Source organism: Gadus morhua, chromosome 19 (genome assembly GCF_902167405.1).
Source record: "Gadus morhua chromosome 19, gadMor3.0, whole genome shotgun sequence".
NCBI lineage: Eukaryota > Metazoa > Chordata > Actinopteri > Gadiformes > Gadidae > Gadus > Gadus morhua.
This window is the reverse complement of record NC_044066.1, coordinates 10,654,992-10,678,446: the sequence shown is the minus strand read 5'-3', so window position 1 is coordinate 10,678,446 and position 23,455 is coordinate 10,654,992. Positions and strand designations below refer to the sequence as shown.

The window sequence follows — 23,455 nt, the reverse complement described above, 5'->3', positions numbered from 1 at the left end:
GACACACACGCTTTGTAATCGAGATTGCGATCGCACACAAATATTTAAATAATGGCATTTGATTGTCTTTAGAAAAGATGAATAAGGAAACACATTTAGGCTACCTAGAAAAATGTTCTTTATCAATTGAAAAGAATAGTAGCCTACATCTCTAAAATGATTATTTATTTTTTAAGAGAGTTGAACTTTAAAATACACATTTGAAACCTTTTGGGGGAAGCAGATTTTAAAGTGTAAATAAGTCATGCCCAACTGTTAGTTCAATCCCTGTCAAAAAGTGCATAAATAAGCCTGTATTAGGAGACACAAAATGCACCTACACTCACCAAGGATACACAAGATAATGCAATTAATTCCAACAAAAAAGCACTTAAATGGTTTGCAAACTGTTTTGATTTGGAAATAGATCAAAAGGTCCAAAATTCATGCCATGTCACAACAGTGGTTCAGATGGAAGGTAAAATGAAGAACAAAATAAACAGTGTATTATTAGGGCAGTCAAAAAAGCACTAGCAATAAGTGGGACTATCATTGACATCACATGAAATGGAAGAACCAAGCAAGCATGTGAGAAATACAAACCAAAATACATAGTAAACACACACACACACACACAAATATATCAAACAATATTTCAATATTTAATCTTTCATGCTAGCGTCATCCACAAAAGCAACCAAACTGTCTAGTAAACCAGGAGAGCTTGGAATGAAACAAAATTAAGGAACGAACCGAAGGAATTGCAGCATTAAGGGTCACAGGGTCGCACAGCATTCGGTTCAGCAATGTCTCTTGGAACCCCTTTGGTTAATTTGCTTTTCAGTGTTCTCACTCTAATTGCTACAGCATAATTAAAACATTCACATTGGATTCCAGCGTCATTTATGAAATGAGGGGTGAAGCTTGCTACGATAACAAAATAATAGGTCCCCATGTGGTGCATATATTGTAATCGTAGCATATTCAGACCATTTTAGGTATTAACAGTTAAAACATCATCTCAGTGCTTGCATTTTTGTCAGTCGTCCCCTGAATAGCAAAGGACAAAAGCTCAGTGCCGTAGACCTCCATTGTCGTCCAAAAAGAGCCATTAGAGAGGCAATCGTTTGCCCCTGTGTGGGCTGTTGATTTGCCAGAGTGGACTGCACCAAGTGATAGGCTGATGTGCCCATCAATCATCTAGTCGGTCACTACCACTTTTGATGTGCCTATATGGGGTCGATTTTGAATTCTCTTCTCGTGGCTAACTGACATCCCATTTGGGGTTAGAATCAGGTCCCTTTAACACAGGGCACGAAGCAACAGCCCAGATCTATAACGTTCTGTCATGTGTCTTTGGGCTAACAATAGCAAACCTCAGCACTACAGCTCCAATCTGCCCACCACTAGACAAGAAGACAACGCTTGCCAGCCAGCAATTTAAACCAAACTAAAACAACACAAAAAGTACATAACAACCATGTCCTTTTAAAGTCCTCGTTCAGATAGGTAGGTCCACTTTCACTGTCGCCTACAGTAAAACATCACACCCTTAAAACCTGTTCAAAGGCACTTCTAGGCAGCCCGTTCCCAGGTATTTTAACAGCAACCACCAATTATACACCCAGCAACTTCTGTTCAACGCTTGGTTGATATTTTGATCACATCCTCCAATCAAAAGCATGTTATTTTTCAAACACGTTCTAGTTCACGTTTTGCGTAGTGTCTGTAGTCGTAGATAATCCAAACTAATAAACCGTGCTAGTTCACGTTCTGCGTAGTGTTTCGACTGTAGTCGTAGATAATCCAAACTAATAAACCGTGCTAGTTCACGTTCTGCGTAGTGTTTCGACTGTAGTCGTAGATCGTCCAAACTATAATCACGTTCTAGTTCACGTTTTCCGTAGTGTTTCAATTGTACTCGTACATCGTCCGTACTGAGAACACCTTCTAGTCCACGCTCTGGGCGGTGTTTTAGTAGCCGTCGTTCCACTCCATGACCTTGTCGTACTCCTGGATCTTCAGCTTGATGTGGGCCAGTTTGTTCTTAAGGTAGTCGCACCGCTCCTTCTTCTCCAGGAACGTCGGGTCCTGGCCCCGGGAAAAAACAGAAACGAAAGCCACCAGAGGTTAGGAAACCGTTTCCTTTTAGCATAAAGATGTCATGTGCTTAGGGATTGATTTCTACGACAAAGATGTTAGCAGCCCATTTCCCCATAACCATGTAGAAGTTCTTCGTTTGAAATGGTTTGAATCAGGAAGTTAAGGACAAAAGAAAAGTAAATAACATACATTTTTCTTCTTCTTGTAATCCTGAAGAATTCTGTTGATGCGATCCAACTCCTGAACAAAAGATAGAATTTAAACAGGAATTCTACTTCTTTAAGGATTGACAAACAAACAAACAAACAGAAAAAGAGCAGAAAAGAAGAAAGGAGTCGGGCTGCATCCAATCACCATCTGGCTGCTGGGTTGCTGGGGCAACGTGCGCATCATGGCGTCCATCTCGTCGAACCTCTTGAGTGCGGCCTGCACCTCGGCGTGCAGCTCCTTGTACTCTGCGTACTGGTCGTTGAACACGGCGCGGTACTGGTCGCGCTCCTCGTCCGCGCGGACGGTCGGGTACTTCCTGTAAGACCCACCAATGAACACGCTTTAACACTCACGTACCCCCGGCCGCTGACCAATCACCAGGGAGGGGGAGGACAAACCCACCAATGAACACGCTTTAACCCTCACGTACCCCCGGCCGCTGACCAATCACCAGAGAGGGGGAGGACGAACCCACCAATGAACACGCTTTAACCCTCACATACCCCGGGCCGCTGACCAATCACCAGAGAGGGGGAGGGCGAACGATGTGGGACAGGATTGTGATGTTGTCTAAGGGGCCGCTTCTGTGATTGGTCGAAGATTACCTTAGGTTCAGTTTACTGTGCAGAGCTGAATGCGGAGCGTACAGCTGCCACTGTTCAAACAAGCGTGTGTGTGTTTTTGTGTGTGTGTGTGTGTGTGTGTGTGTGTGTGTGTGTGTGTGTGTGTGTGTGTGTGTGTGTGTGTGTGTGTGTTAGTTTCTGTTTGTGTGTGTGTCAGGCGAACATGACAAATAAAAAACCTATTGCTCATACAAGCTATGATACGACACACCCAACTTTATTATTTTTATTTATAAACTAGATTGCATGTCAATACAAATTGGACTTTCATTGTGATATACGAAGTACTTTGCAATGCAAATCCACCGCTCGTATAGTTGGATTTGCGTGAGGTTGTAATTCAATTGGCTTTTGGTGACCGACAGCACAGAGAAAGATACACACAAGAATACATTCTACATTAAAGGAGAGGGGCCCTATTTTACCCCACTTTTGACATAACAAGTGGGGCTGTCCATTCAGCCTGCAGATTGATAGAGTCGACCCTCACACATTGTGATGTCACATGTCACATCTCACAAATGGGTACATTTGGAAATGTCCATAATGGCTAACTTACATGACACATGGTGGTGAAATAGGGTCCCTTTAAGACACGTATAACCGACATGGTATGCTCATGTTTGTACTTTCATTTCGGAGAGGTGGTGGGGGGGCGGGGGGTAAAGGGCCCCTTTTGGACAGATAAACAACATGTGTGTGTGTGCACCGGTACTCACGCGATGTAGTCGGGCATGATGACGGGCTTGGGGATGTGTCCGGACGGGATGGCCCCCTGCAGGATCTGGGGGGGCCCTTGGCGTGGCCCTGCCCGGATGGGCACCACGGTGCTCTCAGAGACCTGCACCGGGGGCTTGGTCGCCGACAGGGGCACCGTCTGACGGGGGGGGGGGGGGGGGGGGGCAGACCAACCGTATGAACCAACAACCTGCCCAACGCAGCGCACCGCGTGGACGGGGGGAAGAGGACTCGGAGAGGGAAGTGCCCAGGTTTATATTGATGGTGGAAATGTGTTTAAAGGTGACATATTATACCACCACGCGTGAGTGTGATTAGCTGTTACAAGCAGTTTTGAAACCTTTTTGACATCACAAGTGGGCGTGTCCACCTGGATGTGTGCTGGACAGATTTGCTGTAGCCACTGGGTAGGCCGGTAGACTGATCTATCCGTCATACATCTAGGTGAACACGCCCACTTGTGATGTCAGAAGAGGCCGATTTTCAGAACAGCTAAACACAATCCCACCTGGTGGTATAATATGTCACCTTTGAATCAGTTGACATTGGACCTTTGTAGAGGGATGTGCCACTACATTTTGTATTAAAGTATAATGTAAAAAAAAATATTTTTTTCATGGATTTCTGTGTTGCCCTTCACTGGAAACCAAAATACAAAATATGCTTACCAAGGCATGGGCATCAACCACCTCAGCTGCCTGCATCTATCAAGTCGACAAGCAAAATAAAAGTCTCATTGCATATAACATCATAATACTTGCTATCATATAACTTCGGCACCGTATCCACTGATAGACCGGCATCTGACAGACATGAGCCAGTTAGTGAACCCTTTCACCCCGAACCGCGAGTACACACATTGAGAGCATCGGTAGGGGCCCCCCTCGGGGAAGAGGACCCCTGTCTGACGTTCTGACGAGGGCGGGGGTCTCACCTGGACGCCGTACTTCTCGCGGTACAGCCGCGCCGCCTCGTGGCGCCACAGCTTCAGACAGACCAAGGCGCCGATCAGGTAGAGCAGCATGGTGAGGAACAGGAAGATGATGGCGGCCGTCTGGCCCGCCTCTGTCCGGCAGAAGGCCCCGTTGATGGGGTTGCTGAACACCGGGTTGGAGCAGAGGCCCCCGCGGGTGGTGTCCCGGACGTAGATGATCGCTGCGGGACAGAAGGAGTCATAAGAGCTCTTGATTCTTCATGGCGCCCTGTTTTAACCCCGGACCTGAGGGCGACCCGCCGTCACTAGACCTTTTAGGGATGAATCCGTTTGTGACATCACAAGTGGCCGTGCTCGTCCAGAGTCACTAAGGACTGATCCACTCAGATCCACAGTCCACATGGGATCTCACGCTGGATAAAATCCACTGACTCATGGACGTTCATTTACATAGCACCCTTCAAACCCAAAGGGAAATGTAGAGTGCTTGTTTACACAGGCAGGGAACACATTGTAACATTAAGTAAACATTAATACGTAATAAAACAGTACAAGAAGAAGGTCACCGCACGATAGGGCTGGGCAATTAATCTAATTTTGATCGTGATTTCAATTGTTGGGTCAAACGATCTCCAAACAACGAAAATATTAATATTTTTTAGCATAAGTATATTTCTTTTATTCATTAAATGTTATAAAAAAAAAATGCTGGATACATATTTGTGCATTATTTTTGATTTTAACAATTTCTATTTGAACAGTTTGTGTATTTTTTTCAGGAGAAATTTCAAAGCTCTCAGTTACAAAGTGTTTTTCTGGAGAGAAATGCTGCATTAATGTAAAAAACAAACACAAAAAACAACCTCATTTCAATATTGACCTAAATAATCGGGATTATGATGTATCCCATAAGCGGGTGGCCCTGCCTCACGGCCCACCTGCGGTCATGTAGAGGACGGCCAGCGCCAGGTTGATGGTGAACTCGGTCAGCGGCCACCAGTGGGAGTCCAGCAGGATGGTGCGGTAGTACATGGTCATCCCCAGCACCAGCATGATGACCGTCACCAGCCAGGCCAGCCCCGCCACCACCAGCACAAAGGGGGTCTTGGGCCCCGTGTAGTAACTGCCGCCGCCGTAGCCGCCGTAGCCCCCGTACGCCCCCCCCGCTCCGCCGCCGTAGCCCCCCCCGGGCGAGGAGTAGCCGTACATGTTGAACCACTCGTTGTCCTTGTGCACGTAGGCGCACACGCACGCGAACACGGCCGCGCCCAGCAGCAGCTCCACGCAGCCCAGGATGCGCAGCAGGCCGGCCCAGGACTTCATGTAGGCGTAGCGCTGGTGGTACTCCTCCACGCGCTCGCTGTAGGTCATCCCCGTGCGCTGCGTCTGGCCCGACAGGGACCCGCGCGGGTCCAGGAGCTCCCGGCGCGAGTTGAAGCTGCTGGCCCCCCCCGAGCCGCCCCCGTACGGGTCGCGGTAGGACCCGGGCACGGGGGAGTGGGGCGGCGAGCAGCGCACGCCCTCGCTCGAGTTGTTGTTGTTGGAGGAGGCGGAGGAGGGCGGGGCCGAGGCGAGGGCGGAGGGCGGGGCCGAGGCGAGGGCGGAGGCCGGGGCGGACATGGGCCAGGGCTTGCTGCTGCTGCGGCCGCTGCTGCTGCCCCGGGAGAAGAAGCTCTTCCAGGAGTCCGGCACGAAGCGGTGGACGGGCTTGAGGTCGATGTCCAGGGCCGGGTCGGGGGGGTCCAGGTCGCCCTCGCCGTCCCCGGGGTCCCCTTCGGGGCCGACGGCGGGCTGGTGGGGCAGCGGCGGCGGGGGGAGGGGGTCGGCGCTGGCGGCTAGTGGCGGGGGCGTCTGGCGGTCCCTCGGGGGTCCGGGGTCGTAGTAGCGGGGCAGGGTGTCTCGGGGGACGGAGTCATACCGGTGCGGCTGGCGAGCTGGCTCAGCGCGGCGTTGGAAGGCTGCACCATGTGACATGAGGAAGATGAAGGGCCCTGAGGGAGCAGGCGCACACACACACACACACACACACACACACACAGTGAGTGCAACATTGTTATGTTCAAAATGCTCTTCATGCTTGAGTAAGTGCTGAGGAAGCTTTTGAAGCAGCTGAGTGACAAAACATATCGATTCATATATGGCAATAAGCAAATATGAAATATATATACACAGACACTGAGGCCCTGGACTAAGTGTATAAGTGTAGAGGCTGCTTAGTGATGCTGCGCCTTTTTGTCCATTTAAGTTTGGTCTTTGAAGATTTGTGTTTATGTGCTTGTGTGGGTAATAATTGCCTACTACAATTGTAGTAGTCAGGCTCATTAGTAATGCAGTGAGTGATTAGATCCGTTCCTACATGTTGAGCTGTGGACCATTCGGCAGGTAGGGGTTTGGGGACAGAGTTGTGCAATGACAGTGAGGCAGGGATCAGAACTAGCGTTCATGCAACATCCCTTAATTACCCTAAAAGACACCATTATGTCAGATTCAAGTTGTCAACAACACCAGAGTGATATTCATGCAAGGGTGAAGGGTATGTAGACCTAACCAGCTAACAATATCAATACACCAGAGAAAGGACTTTTATCCAGGGTCAAACCATGCGACACCCAAACATGCAAAGTCAAAACTATATTTTTGTGCCACTTTAAATAATAGTAATAGTGTTTAGTTTGAACACTAATATCTTTGGGAAGATATTCAGTTTGAATATCTTTGGGAAGCAGCACAAAAATACATTTTGACAAAGCCCTTTCCAATAAACTTAGGTTTGGTGAGATAGAATATAAAAAAACATTCCGCTTGCATACCTCTTTCATACGTCACTCAACACGACTTACATGGGCTTGCAGATCAGATTGCAAACCTTGCATGAAAATAGTGTTTTCTGGAGTCACCTGTAACAAGAAACACCAAAAACAATGTGGGAGCGGGACGCGTTTGGTTTACTTCCTTATGAATATTCATCGTATGGGCATTTTTGGTGTACGGGTATTGAATTACCATCACGACAGTGTCATTACATTTTGATGGATACGTTCAGCCGTATAATAATGGATGCATAATAACACCGCTTCTTATACTTTTAAGCCTGTAACTTCAAAGAAGCGTCGGGTAACGTTACAACTTAGAGAGTGTCGAGACAATAGTCTGGCTGTTAGGGCAGATGGGAGAATGGTAATTTAAAATTAGAGGGGAAATTTCAGTTAAATGTGTTTATTTAGCAAGAGAATCGTCCCCAACCCCAGCGGACAGTGGTTGTTTATTCCTCTCTGTTATTAACCTGCGCCCTGCGGCCAGACGTTAGCTCCACCAAACCCAAACTTTACTCGAACATTTCCTCACTAAGTTTGCTACTTAACATTTTGTGTAAGGTGAGTTGGAGACGGGCAACAACATCTACCTTCATGTAAAAAACCCACAGGTCACTTTCAACGAGTAAAATCTAGGTATTTTTTGAAAGCAGTCGCGTAGTGCATACCTTATTTCCTTGGTTGTCCTCCCTGTCGTTCCCTCATTTCAGAGGCGAAACCGCGCACAGGTTCCCAGATGGGGCGGAGCCAAGGGACTGCCCATCCCGATGACGTCACCCAGCGACCGTAAGTAGAAACTCGCACGGTGCGAGCCGCTGTCCAGTAGTACCAACCTATGACGGTACAGACGTATGATCGAAACTTGGATTTGCATGAAAACATTTCCGCAGATTACGACACCACTATTTATAGCACAGTGGGTAGAAAAAGTTCTCACGTCCTCAAACAAGTGGCAGACATGTTGTGAGTACTGGAACTATCAAATAATCCAAGAAGTGAACCTTGCCCCCTACAGTAGGCCTACTTGAAATGCATCAACGACCGATACAATGGACTGGACTCAAAACCGAACCACAAAATTTAAAACATAACAACAAGCACTGTTTATTTCAATTATTTTATTCAGATTATGAAATCATTAGTTTTGAATTGCCCCATCAAGGCAACGCCCTAAAACATGAAGATTTACAGTGTATATATGCTTGGTGTAATGTTTACCGAGCTTCATCATACAGAAAAGGCTTAAAGGATGTTGCAGAATATAAAGTTTGATATGATAACTACTGATGCCATGGCATCAAACACATTTAGTTTCTAAACGCAAATTTCATTAAATTAAAAAATCACAGAATGACAGACTCTTGAGACAACAAAGATACAGACAACATAGAGATAAATGGTAATTTATTTACTGGAACACCATAGACACAGAGCACACACACACACACACACACACACACACACACACACACACACACACACACACACACACACACACACACACACACACACACACACACACACACACACATTATACAGAGACACACATAATGACTTCATAATGTCAATCTTTGCAAGACAAAATATGCCAGTGGTAGACATTAGGGACAGTGAATGTATTTTGAAAAGGTAGTATTTGAATAACAGATAGAAAACAAAATCAGCTCAGCAGAGATCACAGCAGGGGATACAGTCCAGGTTTAGAAATCTCAAGTCCTCCATGTGTTATTGGTCCAGCCGTGTACTGATTTCACTCATTAGTTGCAACTTCTGGCTTGGTGCTTATCACCAAATCCAGATGGATCCCAGTGGACTTTCGACATTTATGAACCTGGAAGTTCCACCTTAAGTTACAGCAATAGCAGTTTCCTCAAACCCTCCTTCAAATTGTTTCAGAGGACTTTATAAACGTATTTTCTGTTTATACATTGGTCATCATATTCTACCGTTCCTAACAACACATATACCAATTCAGACATACAAAACCAAACAGTATTTTTTTTTACATATTGTTTGTAAACACATAAATATCATTACACACTCAGATTGCATAAGGTCATTTGGACACAATATAACTATCAGTCTATTTAGATCGAGAATAAAGGTACATGGCTTTAAGGTTATAGTCATCATCTTCATCAATATCAGGATACGCAACAAACAAAAAAACATAGGTTGATTATTACAAACAAACAACTGTAGTAGTACAACTAAACTATCCCATAGCATAGTCAAGATGAGGAAAACACTCCACTCTGAGCGGTCAGTGGAATGTTTCAAATCCCAGGTTTTACCCAGACGAGTTAGGCAGACGGACGCAGTCTGTACGGGAGAGGTTCTTCAAACAAAACCGTCTGTTTTGAAATGTGATTTGAAATACAGAGCATATTCTGGGCTTGAGCACCACAGTCCTTGGTAACGGATGTGAGCCAAGAATCTGGTCTGACCTCACCATCTTCATACTGGTGAAGCTAGTGTTGTACTGGTTTACATCCTAAACTCTCACTATATGACTTATACAACCTAATACAACTAACTAGGATAGCATAGATGCGTATTTGAACTGCAAGAAACTCTTATAAAGTAATGATAGCATATGCGATAATACTTGTTGATTTAAAAATATAATGCACCGTCACACATTTAAACGATTCAATAGTTTCGGATTGTTTTGGTCTCTGTTTGAGTCATATTGGTCAACTGTCAATTACAGCTTTTGATCAGAAAGGGAAAGAACTCAATGAAATACTGAAGACGATAAAGTGCATACGCGTGGATTACAGCTAAAGTGAATAATTGACCAGGGTAAATGACGAGTGAGTTCTGTAAGCATTTCTCCTCCGATGGTGAACCATTGATGTTGTGCCATCATAGTTCCCACTGGGTCACATCAAAGCATCGACAGCAAACACGTTTAAAAAGATGCATTGTTACCCGTTTGTTGCGGCATTGGTAAACAGAGAAAGGTCTTAATCCCCAATATAGGAAAAACATGTATATTATTACATAAAGTATTGACGTTATTCTTCAATACATAGGGATAATTGTCACGGTTTAAACATTTAGCAATATCCCATTTGTTTAATGAAACGTCTGAAGGACGAAGGTGAGGAGAGAGGGCTGAACAAAGTACAAACAACGAGCTAAGACACAAGTTAGCTAAGAAGACAAATAAAATTGGGTTTCAATAAAACTTGAAGAGTAGAATCGTCCGTGAGCTGTGAGCAAGACGGCTGTAGTAGGTGTGTGTGTGTGTGTGTGTGTGTGTGTGTGTGTGTGTGTGTGTGTGTGTGTGTGTGTGTGTGTGTGTGTGTGTGTGTGTGTGTGTGTGTGTGTGTGTGTGTGTGTGTGTGTGTGTGTGTTTGTGTGTGTGTGTGTGTGTGTCTGTGACTAGTGATCTCTGTGTTGGGGTTCCCAGGACCCGAGCTGAGATTGTTCAGTAGGGGATTTGGTTCTGGTAATACTGGAGCATGTCGTAGGTCTTGCTCCTGGTGAAGACGACACAAAACACATACAGCTGTGAGCAGAGATCATGGACTCTCCATCGCTAGCAGCTAGCCCACTATTGTCAGAATAATGACCAGTTATAGTGTCTTAATAGTCTTATGTATCAATTCTTACCTGCTGCTGAGGAAACAACTTTGGATGATTTTGATGATGTAAGCTGCAGCCTCTTTCTCACTCATCTGGGGGTTAAAACGGCCTCTGAAAATGGAAACGTTTACAGCAACTTGTTTTAACATTCAGAAGAATTAGATCAAAATTTACTAACTAACACAAAAAAGGACTTGTACATAATTTTCCAAAACTGATGGAGCAAAAATGAAACTCCAGCCACAGATATAGAAAAAAAGCCAAACATCTTAACTTTTACCCTACACGGCTAGAATACTTTATTGCTTCACTTTGACCCTAGCTAGAACACGGCTAGTACACTCAGTCCTTCACTTTGACCCTCGGTAAAACACAGCTGGTACCATTTGTGTTTAAATTTGACCCTAAGTAGAACACTTCTAGTACACTTAGTGCTCACTTCAGTAGTTTGATGGTCTGTCCTCTGAAACAAGGCAGGCCAGTGTCCAACATCAGCGTTACCAGGGAAACCACGGCATCCATGTAGGGTCTGTTGAGGGTCATGGAGAGGTCACAGTAAGACAGGAGTCATGAGGGACCAAAACTACAGAACCCCAAAGCCCTCACCTTGGGGTCTGGTCAATGTATCAGTTAAAACCCCAGTCCTTGCACAAAATCATCCTTTTTGGTAGGTTGTATAACTAAGCCCCCCTATAAAACCAGTTCTACTTAAAAGTAGACACAAGTTAGATACAATAATCAAACCGAAGTGCAACATTTATGTACTTCAGAATTTCAGCAAAACCAAAACCTGATGCAGTAAGGTAAACAAAGGTCAACATATTGTATTCAGTGGAGCAGTAATTTCCCTGTACAGGTTTCTCAAGTGAAGAACAAGAAGCTCAACCCTGAGCTACCACTTTACTTCATCAGCATACAGAAGGCCCATCGCTCGTGCGGCCCCTCCCCTTCGCTCGCTCCTCACCTGACGGCCAGGTAGCCCCGCACGCACATCTCCATGAACCACTTGAAGGGCGTGGCCTCCATCTTGCCCCCCATGATCATCACCATCTCGTCAGTCAGCTTGATGTCGGGCTCCCAGCCCAGGTTCCCCCCGGGGGAGCTCTCGAACATGAAGCCAAAGTCTGCAGCACAACACAGAACACAGTCAGCCTCCAGGGGGACTCTGTGTAAACATGTTTCTAACACGGCTCTTCTTAATGCTGTAGAATGCTCCTTCCACTTGAATGGGCCTTCCCAACTTTCTGCAGTCAATTATTTTTGCTACTTACATATTCTATACATAATGAGTCTGAGGCAGAGGCGCCGCATCCCATTAGGCATACCAGGCAACTGCCTGGGGCCCCGCAATTGTTTGGGGGCCCCGGGCCACGGGGGGGGGCCCCCTAGAGCCAAAAAGAAAAAAAAAAAAAATCGCTCCCCCCCCCCCCCCCCCCCCCCGTCAACAATCGCTCCATACACCCCCCCCCATCAACAATCCTCTGCCTAGGGCCCCCACACTACCTAGAATCGCCCCTGGTCTGAGGGATGGCCAATCAGGGCACAATATCCCGGGAAGTTTCCTCCATGAACTAAATATAATAATTAGGACATGATAACATCGCAACTCATACAGTGCGTGTACTATGAAATGGATGTTCAATTGTATGAACATTGTCCCAGACTTCCTGTTAGATTTCTCTAAAACGGAACATAAACAAAGCAGAACAGAGAGAGCAATATCAATAGCAACCCGAGCCGCAGGAAGAAAAGAAGAAATCACATCACATAATATGGGAAACGTTGACTTCCCCACACAGTGATCTGGCTACAGCCAAGCCCCATTCACTGACCAGAACCATAGTTGGTTAAGATAGCAGCATGTAAGGCCCTATCACTTCCACCTTAAGGGCACAGTTATGGTGACACTGTAATTCAAAGGCTTTTATTCATTACAGTAACATTTGTCCCAGTAAACATCTGCAACTGCGTTGTTCAGTAGATAACAACGTAAAACGTTTATCAAACAACATATAATAAAAATATATTCACAAACGACCTGTAACCTGTAAGTATATGCTCCTATTCTGGCCTTTCTCTGGCCATATATTACTAAAGTTGGTAAAGCCATCGAGCCGTTACCCCTTGTATATAACACAATTTATATATATTTATCTTTGTTGCAGATAGATGACTACATAGCGTCACCACGCTGAGTAGGGAATCGTACCTATGTGGATGAGGTGTCCCTTGCTGTCCAGCATGATGTTGCCATTGTGCCGGTCCTTGATCTGCAGTAGGAACAGTAGGAGGCTGTAGGCCGCCATGCTGCGGATGAAGTTGTACCGGGCCTGATGGGAGAGAGGGAGAGAGGGAGAGAGGGGGAGAGGGGGAGAGGGAGAGAGGGGGAGAGGGAGAGAGGGGGAGAGAAAGAGAGGGGGAGAGGGAGAGAGTGGGAAAGGGAGAGAGGGGGAGAGGGGGAGAGAAAGAGAGGGGGAGAGGGAGAGAGGGGGAGAGGGGGAGAGGGAGAGGGGGAGTGGGAGAGAGTGGGAAAGGGAGAGAGGGGGAGAAGGAGAGAGAGAGAGGGAGAGGGGGGGAGAGGGAGAGAGGGGTTGGCAATTGAGGTGAGCACATCAAGACATGTTGACATTCAATACATCAATACATACAATGCACAGCACACAATACATATTGATATAATAACAACATGATGGCCGTAAAACTGCAAAGGAAGTTAAAGGACTGGACAAGTGCATTCTGTGGTATGTTTGACACGCAACGTTTCAGGAAGTAAATAACTTTCGCTGCTGTAAGAATTGTCCGCATTTTAAATTCATAAAGAATATCAAATCAGGCCTCGGACACACACTTTGTGTGTGTCCGACCAGCTGGAAGGAGTTGATGAGTGGACTGTTGAATCAACTGGAAAGGGCTCGAGATGACCTGTCCATTACCCTACATCTGAGGGGATACTGCCACTTGTGGGAGTGTCTTGTGGGAAATATTTTGAAATCCCTTATATTAGCCCATCAACAGACAGATGGTAATATAGGGGCCCTTTATGTTTTCAGATGTTTTGGTCATTTGTAATGCCCTTATATGGTAGGAATTAAAATGTGCAACAGAGAGCTCTAGTCCCCACCTTCTGGAAGGCCAGGGTGGACTCGTCCCCGTACTGGTTCCTGAAGTAGTCGTACATCCCGAAGTCTGTCTGCCGGCCCAGCTGGTCCCGGGACTTACAGTCGGGGATGCACTCGATCACGCCACACTGGGGACAACACAGACAAATAATCCAAAAGATAGACAGTTAAAGGAGAGCCTAACCCCCTGACATCGCTTTAAAGAAATGCCTCCAGGTTGTGGTTTATTTTGTAACCCTGTCAGCTGATAAGAAGTCATGCATGCAAACGAAGTGACAGGAGGTTAGAGCTTATTTTTGTTTTTGTTGTTGTTGTTTACCCCCGGGGCGGTGGCCACCACTCTGTAGGGGAACACGAAGAGGTCCAGGCCCACTAGCTGGAAGATGTTCTTGAACAGGCCGATGATCTGCAGAGCCAACATGTCCTGCAGCGGGAGCACACCGTCACAAACAGAGAGAGCGTTAGGGCAGCAGGAAGGCTCTCCTCTCAGGGATAGTATAGTGATAGTGATGGTGGTGGTTATGGTGATAGTGATAGTGAATGAAGGTGTTGGCACACATCTATAGTGGATTAACTGTGGCCATTTTTGCTAGAGACGCGCTTAATAACACGACCAGGGAGCTACATGGTGCTGTTTAGCATAATGTAGTGTAGCACGGTGTAGCTTTGCATAGTGGAGTGCTGCATAAAATCAATCAATCAATCAAACCTTTATTTATCAATGGAAGCCGTTTTAAAGGAGCCGTGTACAGTAAGCAAATAACAACACAGTAAACATATATAAAATAAGCAAAATGCAAAGCAAAAATAAATAAATAATCTGTACCCATGATAATAATGAGCATGAGAATATTATACTAGAAATAAAAGAGAACCCTAGCCTAGCCCCGCACAGCGTAGCATCGTACCTGTCTACAGTCGTCTCCCACTTTAAAGATGGCGGCCTGCCAGCAGATCCTGCGCGCCACGTCCGAGCCCTCGTCCCCCTCGTCGGGGGAGTCGGTGGGGCAGCGGAGCCCCTCCTTCTCCAGCTCGCTCACCCCGTAGCGCTTCACCTTGAACTTGGCCAGGTAGGGCGCCTTGGCAGCGCTGGGGGGGGACACACGCCATGGGAAACACAACACGTTGTACACACAGGAGTCGTATACACACAGGTTAACCGAGGCAGGATCCCCTGAGTGGCCAGGGTGTTCCTCCTAGCTGAAAGGCACCGGGTTCGATCCCCAATGTCCGCCACCTACCTAGCTACCTACCTGCATCCTAGAGCAAGATGCCCCCCCCCCCCCCCTCCTACTCCTTAATGACATTAAGGAGTAGGAGGGGGTAGGGCAACTAAAGCTAAATAGTGGTAAATTTGGAATATAAACAGCTGCTGTGTGTTTACCTCTGCATCGGCGTCCCAGACTTGTAGTCAATGTCCAGAACTATAGCTTCAGGGTTACTGGGTAGGTAACAGCCTGTAGACGACAACAAACACATACAGTCATAAATGCGTCAATAAATCCGGAATAAAGTCGGAATCAATCATGCAAATCAAGGAATACTTGAACATGTTCACAAAGCAAACACTTGAATGGATAAATGTTTGATTTATCGGGAGGTTCACAAGGGTACTGTTACGGCAGGTGTGATTACCTGGCTGGACCTTAATGTCTGACAGGGCTTTGAGGCAAGCCCTCTTCCTCTCCTCTCCCTTTGGAATGGGCCTGAGGTCGAGGTAGATGAAGAAGACGAAGATGAGAAGCCTGAAGCAGACACTGCTGAGGTGCATGGTGTTAAGAGTACCCTAGCACTAAGAACAGATAGAGTACTACCCATAGATAAAATACTGCACACAGAAACCAAGTAAAACTTTACACGTGTCCATAGAAAGACTATTCAGCGAAAAAAATAAAGCTACTGGAATGCATTACATGATCTTATGCACCACCCTTGATCAATTTCTACTCATTTAAACGTATTTATATTGTTGGCATAACAATACTAACTTGAGGAGGGCGGAGACATTGGTAATCTTGTTAAAGAAGTCAAACTCCCGTTGGTAGAAGTCCTTGGCTGGACCGGACAGAGCGCCCGTGATCTCCTCCACCATCTCCTCCAGCAGCTCCCCTATGTCGGCTGCACGGACGGAGGTGGATCGTAATGGGGGGGTGGTGTAATGGGTTTACTGGGCTAACAACGCTAACGCAAATGCTAACCATGCTAAAGGTGCTAACCATGCCAATAGGATGTGTTGTAGCAGGGCGTACGCGTGTGTTGGGCAGAGGAAGAGATGATGGATACTACCTATATAAGTATATATAAAAAAAATATTTAAGGTAAAAATAAATGTTTTAAGGGTATGGAAAATACAATTTTCCATACCATTTCAATGCATTTGAATCTAAATCAAAAATTGGATGTTTTGAATTTCAAAATCACAGGGAAAGCAAATATAAACAAGAAGGAAAGGACAATAAATGCCCTAATGCAATAACTAATCTTTGTTAATACAATACATTTGATAGGATTGAAAACAATGACATAAAGGGGAGCCCATCCATGCTGGTGTGTGCATCACCAGGACATCTGAAGCCAGGGCCGCAGCTTACGGTCTTTGTGGTGCGCCTCCTCGTCCAGGTAGATGTTGGTCTTCATGTTCCAGATGAACTGGTGGGCGAGCAGCTGGGAGGTCTGGGCCGCCCACAGGATGTACTCCCTCACGTAGCCCATCTGGGAGGGACAGAGGGTCCCAGCTCCGTCAGTACCTCTCACCGCTCAGAGCCCATGTCAGGGTCAACGAGCTCACCATGCTACCTGACAGAGCCAAAGGGCTGGGATATGGAGCAGTCTGCTATGGCTGAAGCTTCACCCTTCTGTAGGCCATAATAATGTATGAAATAAAATATGTTTTCTATACGTAATGATTAAGTAATGACAGATCATGGCAAATGACCATCTCCCTGGAGCCCAAAATGAAAACGTAGATATTGTATATTATTATAAAAAAGTGAAGTAGTCAGAGAAAAGCAATTGATTGCTAAAATACAATAATTTGGATAATCTGGAAATAGTTTTAGTCAGTTTTCTGTCAGTTGACAAACCAACGAATTGGCCCCCATTGAAGTCCTACACGACTTCTAACAGCAGAGAGGGGTCTGGGTGGTACTGCACCTTGTCGTAGCGGAGGGCCTGCACGATCTGGGGGATGTAGAACAGGATGGCGTCCTGGAGTCCAAAAACAACAAAATCACGATCAAAAGCCGTCAGACAATGATGATACAACGTTATTGTCCTCCTTGAAACTCTGCCACATGCACATCTGTTGTGGAATAATTAATTGTAATGTTTATACAAAATATCTACAAATGATATCAACCTTGTTCACATCATCACGAATCAATCATAAAGGCCTTTGTAGTCTGGCACTAAGGCCACGCCAAGCTAAAGACTTCTTTGTATTGTAAAATTCCTTTAACCGGCTTGCAGCCTTGCAGATGTATCCAGTCTTCTTCATAGTCTGATGCACGTTCAAATTGTTACTCCCGCCATGAGCCCCTCACCTGTTTCCTTTGTATTTACTAGCCACAATGTCAAAGTTTGTACTGAAAGTTTTTTTTTTTTTTTCACTTTACTGCCTGTATCTTCCCAGGATCATGTTCTTAAATTAAATGAAATATTTTGTGTAAATCAAATATAAATATTCTTCATCAACCTTCTAACCCTTTGTGTGAAACACTATTGGTGTCCCGAACAATCAATATTTTGATCGGTTACTACCCGCCACTCTGACATCAGAAGAAGAAAGAGGGACGGGGACGGGGGACCCAGCCAGTGGACGCCTCACCGGGGGGAAGGAGCGCAGCACCTTGACGCCGTACTGGGCCGTGAGCGGGTGGGGGGGGTACATGGAGGAGAAGTAGGAGAGGCCGGTGGGGGGGTCGGCCGGCGCCCAGCACAGGATGTGGCTGAGCTCGGGGGAGTCGGCGTCGATGGTGTGCCAGGTCACCAGGAACTAGAGAGAGAGAGACAGAGACAGAGACAGAGACAGAGAGAGAGAGAGAGAGAGAGAGAGAGAGAGAGAGAGAGAGAGAGAGAGAGAGAGAGAGAGAGAGAGAGAGAGAGACAGAGACAGAGAGAGAGACAGAGACAGAGAGAGAGAGAGGCGCGGGGGGTGGAGACACACAGGTAGGGGTCAGCTACCGCCATACAGTGTTATGATGAATCGGTCTGATCAGGGCCTCATCTAGTATAGGAGACAGAGGTCTACAAGCACAGTGGTGTCTGAGATCGGCCTGCTTTTGTCGAATATATTGGTGTTCAATATTTGTGAAGCTGTCTGTGGTATTCTTATTTGATAATATTAATTCATCAATGAATACAAATGTGTATACAGCGTGTAACAATCAATGTTGTCTGGATAGGCTCGTTATTCTATCTCTTGCTCCCCCTCCAGACAGGTGTGTGTGGGTGGTCCTGGAGCTCCAGGCCAGTGGGATTTCTCACCTTCACCGCCTCAGGGACGTCACTGACCGCCCCGGGGTCCAGCCTCACTAACCGGGTCACCTCCGCTACGATCGCCTCGTTCTTAAACCTGGGGATACAACTCATGTTTTGCTATGTGCGATTTAATGGGAGAGAGTAGAGAGCGAGAGCGAAAGAGACAGACAGACAGAGATTGCGAGAGAGAGCGCGAGAGAGAGTGCGAGAGAGAGAGCGATAGAAAAAGTCAGAGAGACAGCGATACAGAGGACCAGCGAGGGTCTACCTGGGGGGCAGCTGCATGGCCAGGTAGGGCGCGATGCCCCAGGCCAGGTTGACGTTGTCCTTCCACTGCTTCTCCGTCAGGCTGATGTACTTGGACCTCCAGTTGGCAATGCTGGTCTCCAGGGACTGCTCCGTGGAGATGGCCAGCTCCTGGGTGGACAGCGGGTTGTACCATGTGGTCAGCCGCTCGATCTCACTGGCCTGAGGGGGTGGGAGGTGAGGGAGACAGAGGGGGGAGACGGAGGGGGGAGACGATGATCGATAGAGAAGGAGAAAAAGACGCACACATGCATCAGGTATACCGTTTATCTGAGATTGGAACATATTCTCATGAGAGGTTTGGTTTCTGGTGGAAGCAAGGGAAAGTGGGTGTGATTCTGGACGCTCACCAGCAGGGCGAGCAGCAGCGTCCTGCGCTTCATGTAGTACTTGTGCAGCTGGGTCCCTCGGTTGCTCTTCTTGGACATGCCTAAGAGAGGAAGCCGGAGGGGTTGAAACAAGATCTGAATACAAATAGTATCTTCAAATGTATTTTGGTGTACGGAGAAAGCCGTTTGGAGCAAGGACGGCATATCGAAGGGAGAATAACAACATGGTGTCCCACAAGGCTCTACACTCAGTCCCCTATAGTTTGTGCAGCACTTTTTTTATTGGAATATTTTTGCAGTGACTCCATTGACTGTTTTCTCAGCCTGACATGCAGGTCACTTTGTATAAAACCCTCTGCCCAATAACCAAATGACGATCACCTCAAACGTTAACACGTGCTAGCGTACCAGACTTCTTGGAGGCGGTGGACATGCCGCTGGACAGAGGGTAGGAGTTGATCCAGCCCTGGCCGCTCGCCTGGGAGCGGGCGCTGGAGTCCGCGTTGCTCCGGAGGTCCGGGGCGTTCATCACCGATAGGCTGTTCATGGACGGGTCCTGGTTGTCTGGACGCACGCACACACACACACACAGCGATTAAGAGCGGGCCGGGAGGACAAACTGAAAGGCCTACTCTTTGTCTCATAGACTTAATTTTCTAGTTAAGCAGTGATGAAGTATTCTGAATTTGAATTAGCACTGAAAATTTGCATATAAGGAACTGCCGTTCCTAAGAGGTACCGTTCGTGTCTCATATTCCTACATATCCATCAATAGTGCCCTATAAGCATTATAAAGTGTTGCATATAATCGTGTTAGAATGGTGTCAAACACATACTAAATAAAGTAAGCAGTTTTAGTAGCAGATTGTTTGAAAGAATATAATATCTTCTACCCTATGTGTATCTAGCCAACACCAGTGAATCCCACATGTAAGTAAAACCAAACACAGACACAGATACAAACATGCAACAGATCACATGGTAAAAATGATGCACATTGATGGGTGTTTGATGATCGGGTGAAGGGGAAGATTACTGAGAGCTCAATGAGTTGCATCCATGAGTCAGGCTTTTTTTTGCTTCTTTTTCTTTTGACTGTCATGCAGTTTTAAAGGATGGCTCAATGTGACACCGGGAACGTGGGTTGGAGACGTAGAGTCAATCCTGAACCACAGATACAAAGGTAAGGTACTACTGGCTGATAGTAGACCTTCACAAGAGAAGGCTTGTGGATGAAGTTCATCTGGTATCTGTGGTCCGAGGGACTCTTCTACCTCGAACAGGGAGTTGTGTAATGAGAATGGAGAGGAGGTTGCTTGTCGTTGGATCATCTTCATCATCAGCGAAAGTAGATCCATCAGTAGTGTCTGGAACATCTTCCTCTGCCTTCGCCTTCGTTGTCCTCTTCTTTGGGGCAGGCAAGGGGGAGGTGAGAGCGGGGGGAAGCGTGCAGACGCGATGATGACCATACATGTAGCGCGGTGACAAATTCATGCTTATCCTCATGGCCGGGGGAGGGTAGAGCGAGAGTGAGATAGAGAGAGCAACAGAGATAGAGAGCAACAGAGAGAGAGAGAGAGAGAGAGAGAGAGAGAGAGAGAGAGAGAGAGAGAGAGAGAGAGAGAGAGAGAGAGAGAGAGAGAGAGAGAGAGAGAGAGTCAAAAGTCAAACTGATGCCTTCAATTTGGATCCTGATCTCTTAGCACCAAATGTTTTATAGTTTAAATTATTTTCCTTATAATTGTATTTAATTTGTGACATATGCAATGTTTCATCTGTTGATTTACTGTCTAGTGTACTGCTCTGACTGGTCTGATCTTCAGTTTCAAGTGCTTGTTTTACTTTATTTGCTTTGTGTAAAGCCCTTTGGAGGAGCACACATAGGAAAGAAAATGCAATATTATAATAAAACCCTCTGGAGAAGAGACAGAATGAAAGTGAAGGGAGATAGGAGAGAACCAGACAGCAAAAGCGAGTTGAGAAAAATAAAATATGCACATCAAAAAAGTCAAATCCGAACAATAAAAAAAACGAGGCCAGTGAGGATAACGGCGGAGAATTTGAGTTGGCGGCAGCAAAAATGAAAAAAATAAAAAAATGATGAAAAAATATAAAAAATGATGAAAAATATGAAGAAAAAATAAAACACCATCATGCCCTTGCAGCAGGCGAGTGGCAGCCGGTCTTTACCGCGGTAAGCTTACTTAGGAGGGAAATCGGAGAGGTGCTGGACACGATTAGCGATCCGAATATCCCGGCAGAGAGGCTGCTCTGCGCGGGCGTGGTGCAGAGCTCACCGGGGGGCACCAGGTGGCACGCGGCCAGGTACTTCTTGTCCGAGAGGATGCTGGCGTAGAAGCGCGTCATGATGCTGATGTCCTCCCGCAGGTGCTTGTCCCCCTGGGTGGGGAACTTAGGGGCCACGCTGGGGGGGGGGGGGGGGGGGGGGGCAAGGCCAAGGGTCAGTATGGAACGGAAATTGTGTGATTGGACAAAAGTTCAATTAATGACGTTTGTAAGAGAATGATTCAGAAAACTGACTTTGTTGAGAGGTCTAAAAGGGATTAGCAATTACTAAAATTGATTGTTCCGATATTGTGATCGGGCTCGTTCCTTACTGTAAACAGATTAACTATTCAATGAATATTCTGTGGAGCCTACTGTATGTTAAAGTTAATAATAATAACGCAATTTCTGAGGGAAGAATACGTCAGTGTTCCAGAAAAACAATCCATGTGTGTGTTTAGTTATAGGTGTCTATACCTGAAGTAATCAAACGCTGTGGAGTAGATCTTCTCACGGAGCACGTTCCTGATTGTGGTGTTGGTGACCACGTCCGAGTGGAGCAGAGCCAGTCCCAGGGTTAGCAGCCTGTGGGATATTACAGTTATTACAGAGAAAAAGTTAAGATTTTAATAAAAAAATAATTATAATTTTGAAAAATGGTAAAAGCATACAATTACTTTTACTATTACTATACAATTACTAATTATTAATAATTTAGCAGACCCCTTTGTCCAAGGTGATGGCACTGAACTCTTAACCCACAGGAGTTGTGGGTGAGGACATCTTGCTCAAGGCTGCAAAATGTAGGCTATGACTCTTTGAACTACAATATCCTGCCCCAAACGTCACCTCATACATAAACTATACAAGCTGAAAAAAGAAATTATCATAAACGCACAAAAGTCAAAATATTGACTAAAACAAGGAAACCAACTCTGTGTGCGTGCGTGTGAATCTATGTGTGTTTGTATGCATGGATAGGTGTGTGTACCTGAAGCGGGATCCGATGGCGGCCACGTGGCGGTTCAGGCTGCTCTTGTTCCCGCCCACGTTGAGAGAGAGCGAGCGCTGGAGAAGACTGCCGAAGATCTCCACCTGATCCGCACTCGAGTACTTTGCTATCTCAAACCGCTGCACTAGGAACTACGAAGGAGAAGGAGTGTGAGGCACCTCGTCTACTGAGGCCGTGTTGCGTTTCCTACGCCCTCCCGCCATCGCTCGTTCACTACGCCCTTGATGAGGTAAACACTAAGTGGATGAGCTGAGCTGCTTCGTGTAGGTCATTAACGACGATGACGACGGCCGAAGATCTCAACCAATTGCAACCTTCGGACAACCTGCTTCATGTGCAGGAAGTGATTCTATCCTCTGTCCGAAGCCACTTCGATGGCTGCTTTATGCTTCTTAGCTTACTACATATTGGGTTAATGGGAACAAACGACAATCAAGGAGGAGTACATCTGGAGATTCAGGGAGCGAGGAGTGAGTGTAAAGGCTGAGGAATGACCATTGGAATACAGCAGAATGTGTCTCGCTGCAATGATCACCAAGACCCACACATTCACTCGGTGGGAGGTTACCTCAATCCAGATGTGGTGTGGAGTGACATCAGGGGGGCAGGGGACAGGCTGGCTCTCCTCAGAGGCAGCCAGGGGGTCTGCCTCCACCTTGGCGTCTGAGAACAACCCCATCTTCAGCTCCACCGTCATCTGCCACGCCCCCGCCATCTCACGCATGAACTACACAGCAACACACAGACAGAGAGTGGGGGGATGGACAATATGAGGAATACAGGAATCGGGCAGTGACCTCATGATATGATGTTACAACGATTTCTAAGTGCCAAAACGATCAATATAGACTCTAAAATTGTACTTGTTACTCTAGAGGACAGCTTCTTTTTACCACAAGGTGTGATGGTTTTTATAAGCCATTTCAAAAT

The 23,455-nt window shown here is 46.3% G+C and overlaps 2 protein-coding genes across 4 annotated transcripts in view; both read right to left on the bottom strand.

Annotated features, from left to right (window-relative positions):
• Positions 1-148: 148 nt before the first annotated feature.
• marveld2a (MARVEL domain containing 2a) lies at positions 149-8,178 on the bottom strand. Of its 2 annotated transcripts, none has more exons than XM_030341214.1 (9): positions 8,069-8,178; positions 7,398-7,484; positions 5,526-6,578; positions 4,588-4,808; positions 4,322-4,357; positions 3,635-3,792; positions 2,437-2,608; positions 2,272-2,322; positions 149-2,070 (listed from the first exon to the last, which is right to left on the bottom strand). In XM_030341214.1, exons 3-9 carry the CDS (start codon positions 6,559-6,561, stop codon positions 1,954-1,956), a joined length of 1,791 nt encoding a protein of 596 aa, XP_030197074.1. In that variant the 5' UTR covers positions 6,562-6,578; positions 7,398-7,484; positions 8,069-8,178; the 3' UTR covers positions 149-1,953. The 2 variants fall into 2 exon arrangements, with proteins under 2 accessions (XP_030197074.1, XP_030197073.1); XM_030341213.1 differs by having other exon boundaries at positions 7,428-7,484; positions 8,069-8,177.
• Positions 8,179-8,787: 609 nt separating this feature from the next.
• pi4kaa (phosphatidylinositol 4-kinase, catalytic, alpha a) overlaps positions 8,788-23,455 on the bottom strand; it is a 34,789-nt gene continuing 20,121 nt past the window's right edge. Inside the window, exons 33-54 of one of the 2 annotated variants that reach the window (XM_030341211.1) lie at positions 23,094-23,252; positions 22,505-22,656; positions 21,991-22,098; positions 21,432-21,652; positions 19,636-19,791; positions 19,249-19,328; positions 18,861-19,060; positions 18,599-18,686; positions 17,940-18,107; positions 17,267-17,320; positions 16,705-16,825; positions 16,102-16,231; positions 15,749-15,819; positions 15,498-15,570; positions 15,022-15,202; positions 14,433-14,537; positions 14,116-14,241; positions 13,204-13,324; positions 11,959-12,118; positions 11,434-11,523; positions 11,022-11,105; positions 8,788-10,888 (exon numbers count right to left, since the gene is read on the bottom strand). In XM_030341211.1, the coding sequence (XP_030197071.1) occupies positions 10,837-10,888; positions 11,022-11,105; positions 11,434-11,523; positions 11,959-12,118; positions 13,204-13,324; positions 14,116-14,241; positions 14,433-14,537; positions 15,022-15,202; positions 15,498-15,570; positions 15,749-15,819; positions 16,102-16,231; positions 16,705-16,825; positions 17,267-17,320; positions 17,940-18,107; positions 18,599-18,686; positions 18,861-19,060; positions 19,249-19,328; positions 19,636-19,791; positions 21,432-21,652; positions 21,991-22,098; positions 22,505-22,656; positions 23,094-23,252 (2,700 nt within the window). In that variant the 3' untranslated portion in view covers positions 8,788-10,836. The remainder of the gene's footprint in view (positions 10,889-11,021; positions 11,106-11,433; positions 11,524-11,958; positions 12,119-13,203; positions 13,325-14,115; positions 14,242-14,432; positions 14,538-15,021; positions 15,203-15,497; positions 15,571-15,748; positions 15,820-16,101; positions 16,232-16,704; positions 16,826-17,266; positions 17,321-17,939; positions 18,108-18,598; positions 18,687-18,860; positions 19,061-19,248; positions 19,329-19,635; positions 19,792-21,431; positions 21,653-21,990; positions 22,099-22,504; positions 22,657-23,093; positions 23,253-23,455) is intronic. The other variant, XM_030341212.1, reaches the window with a different exon arrangement.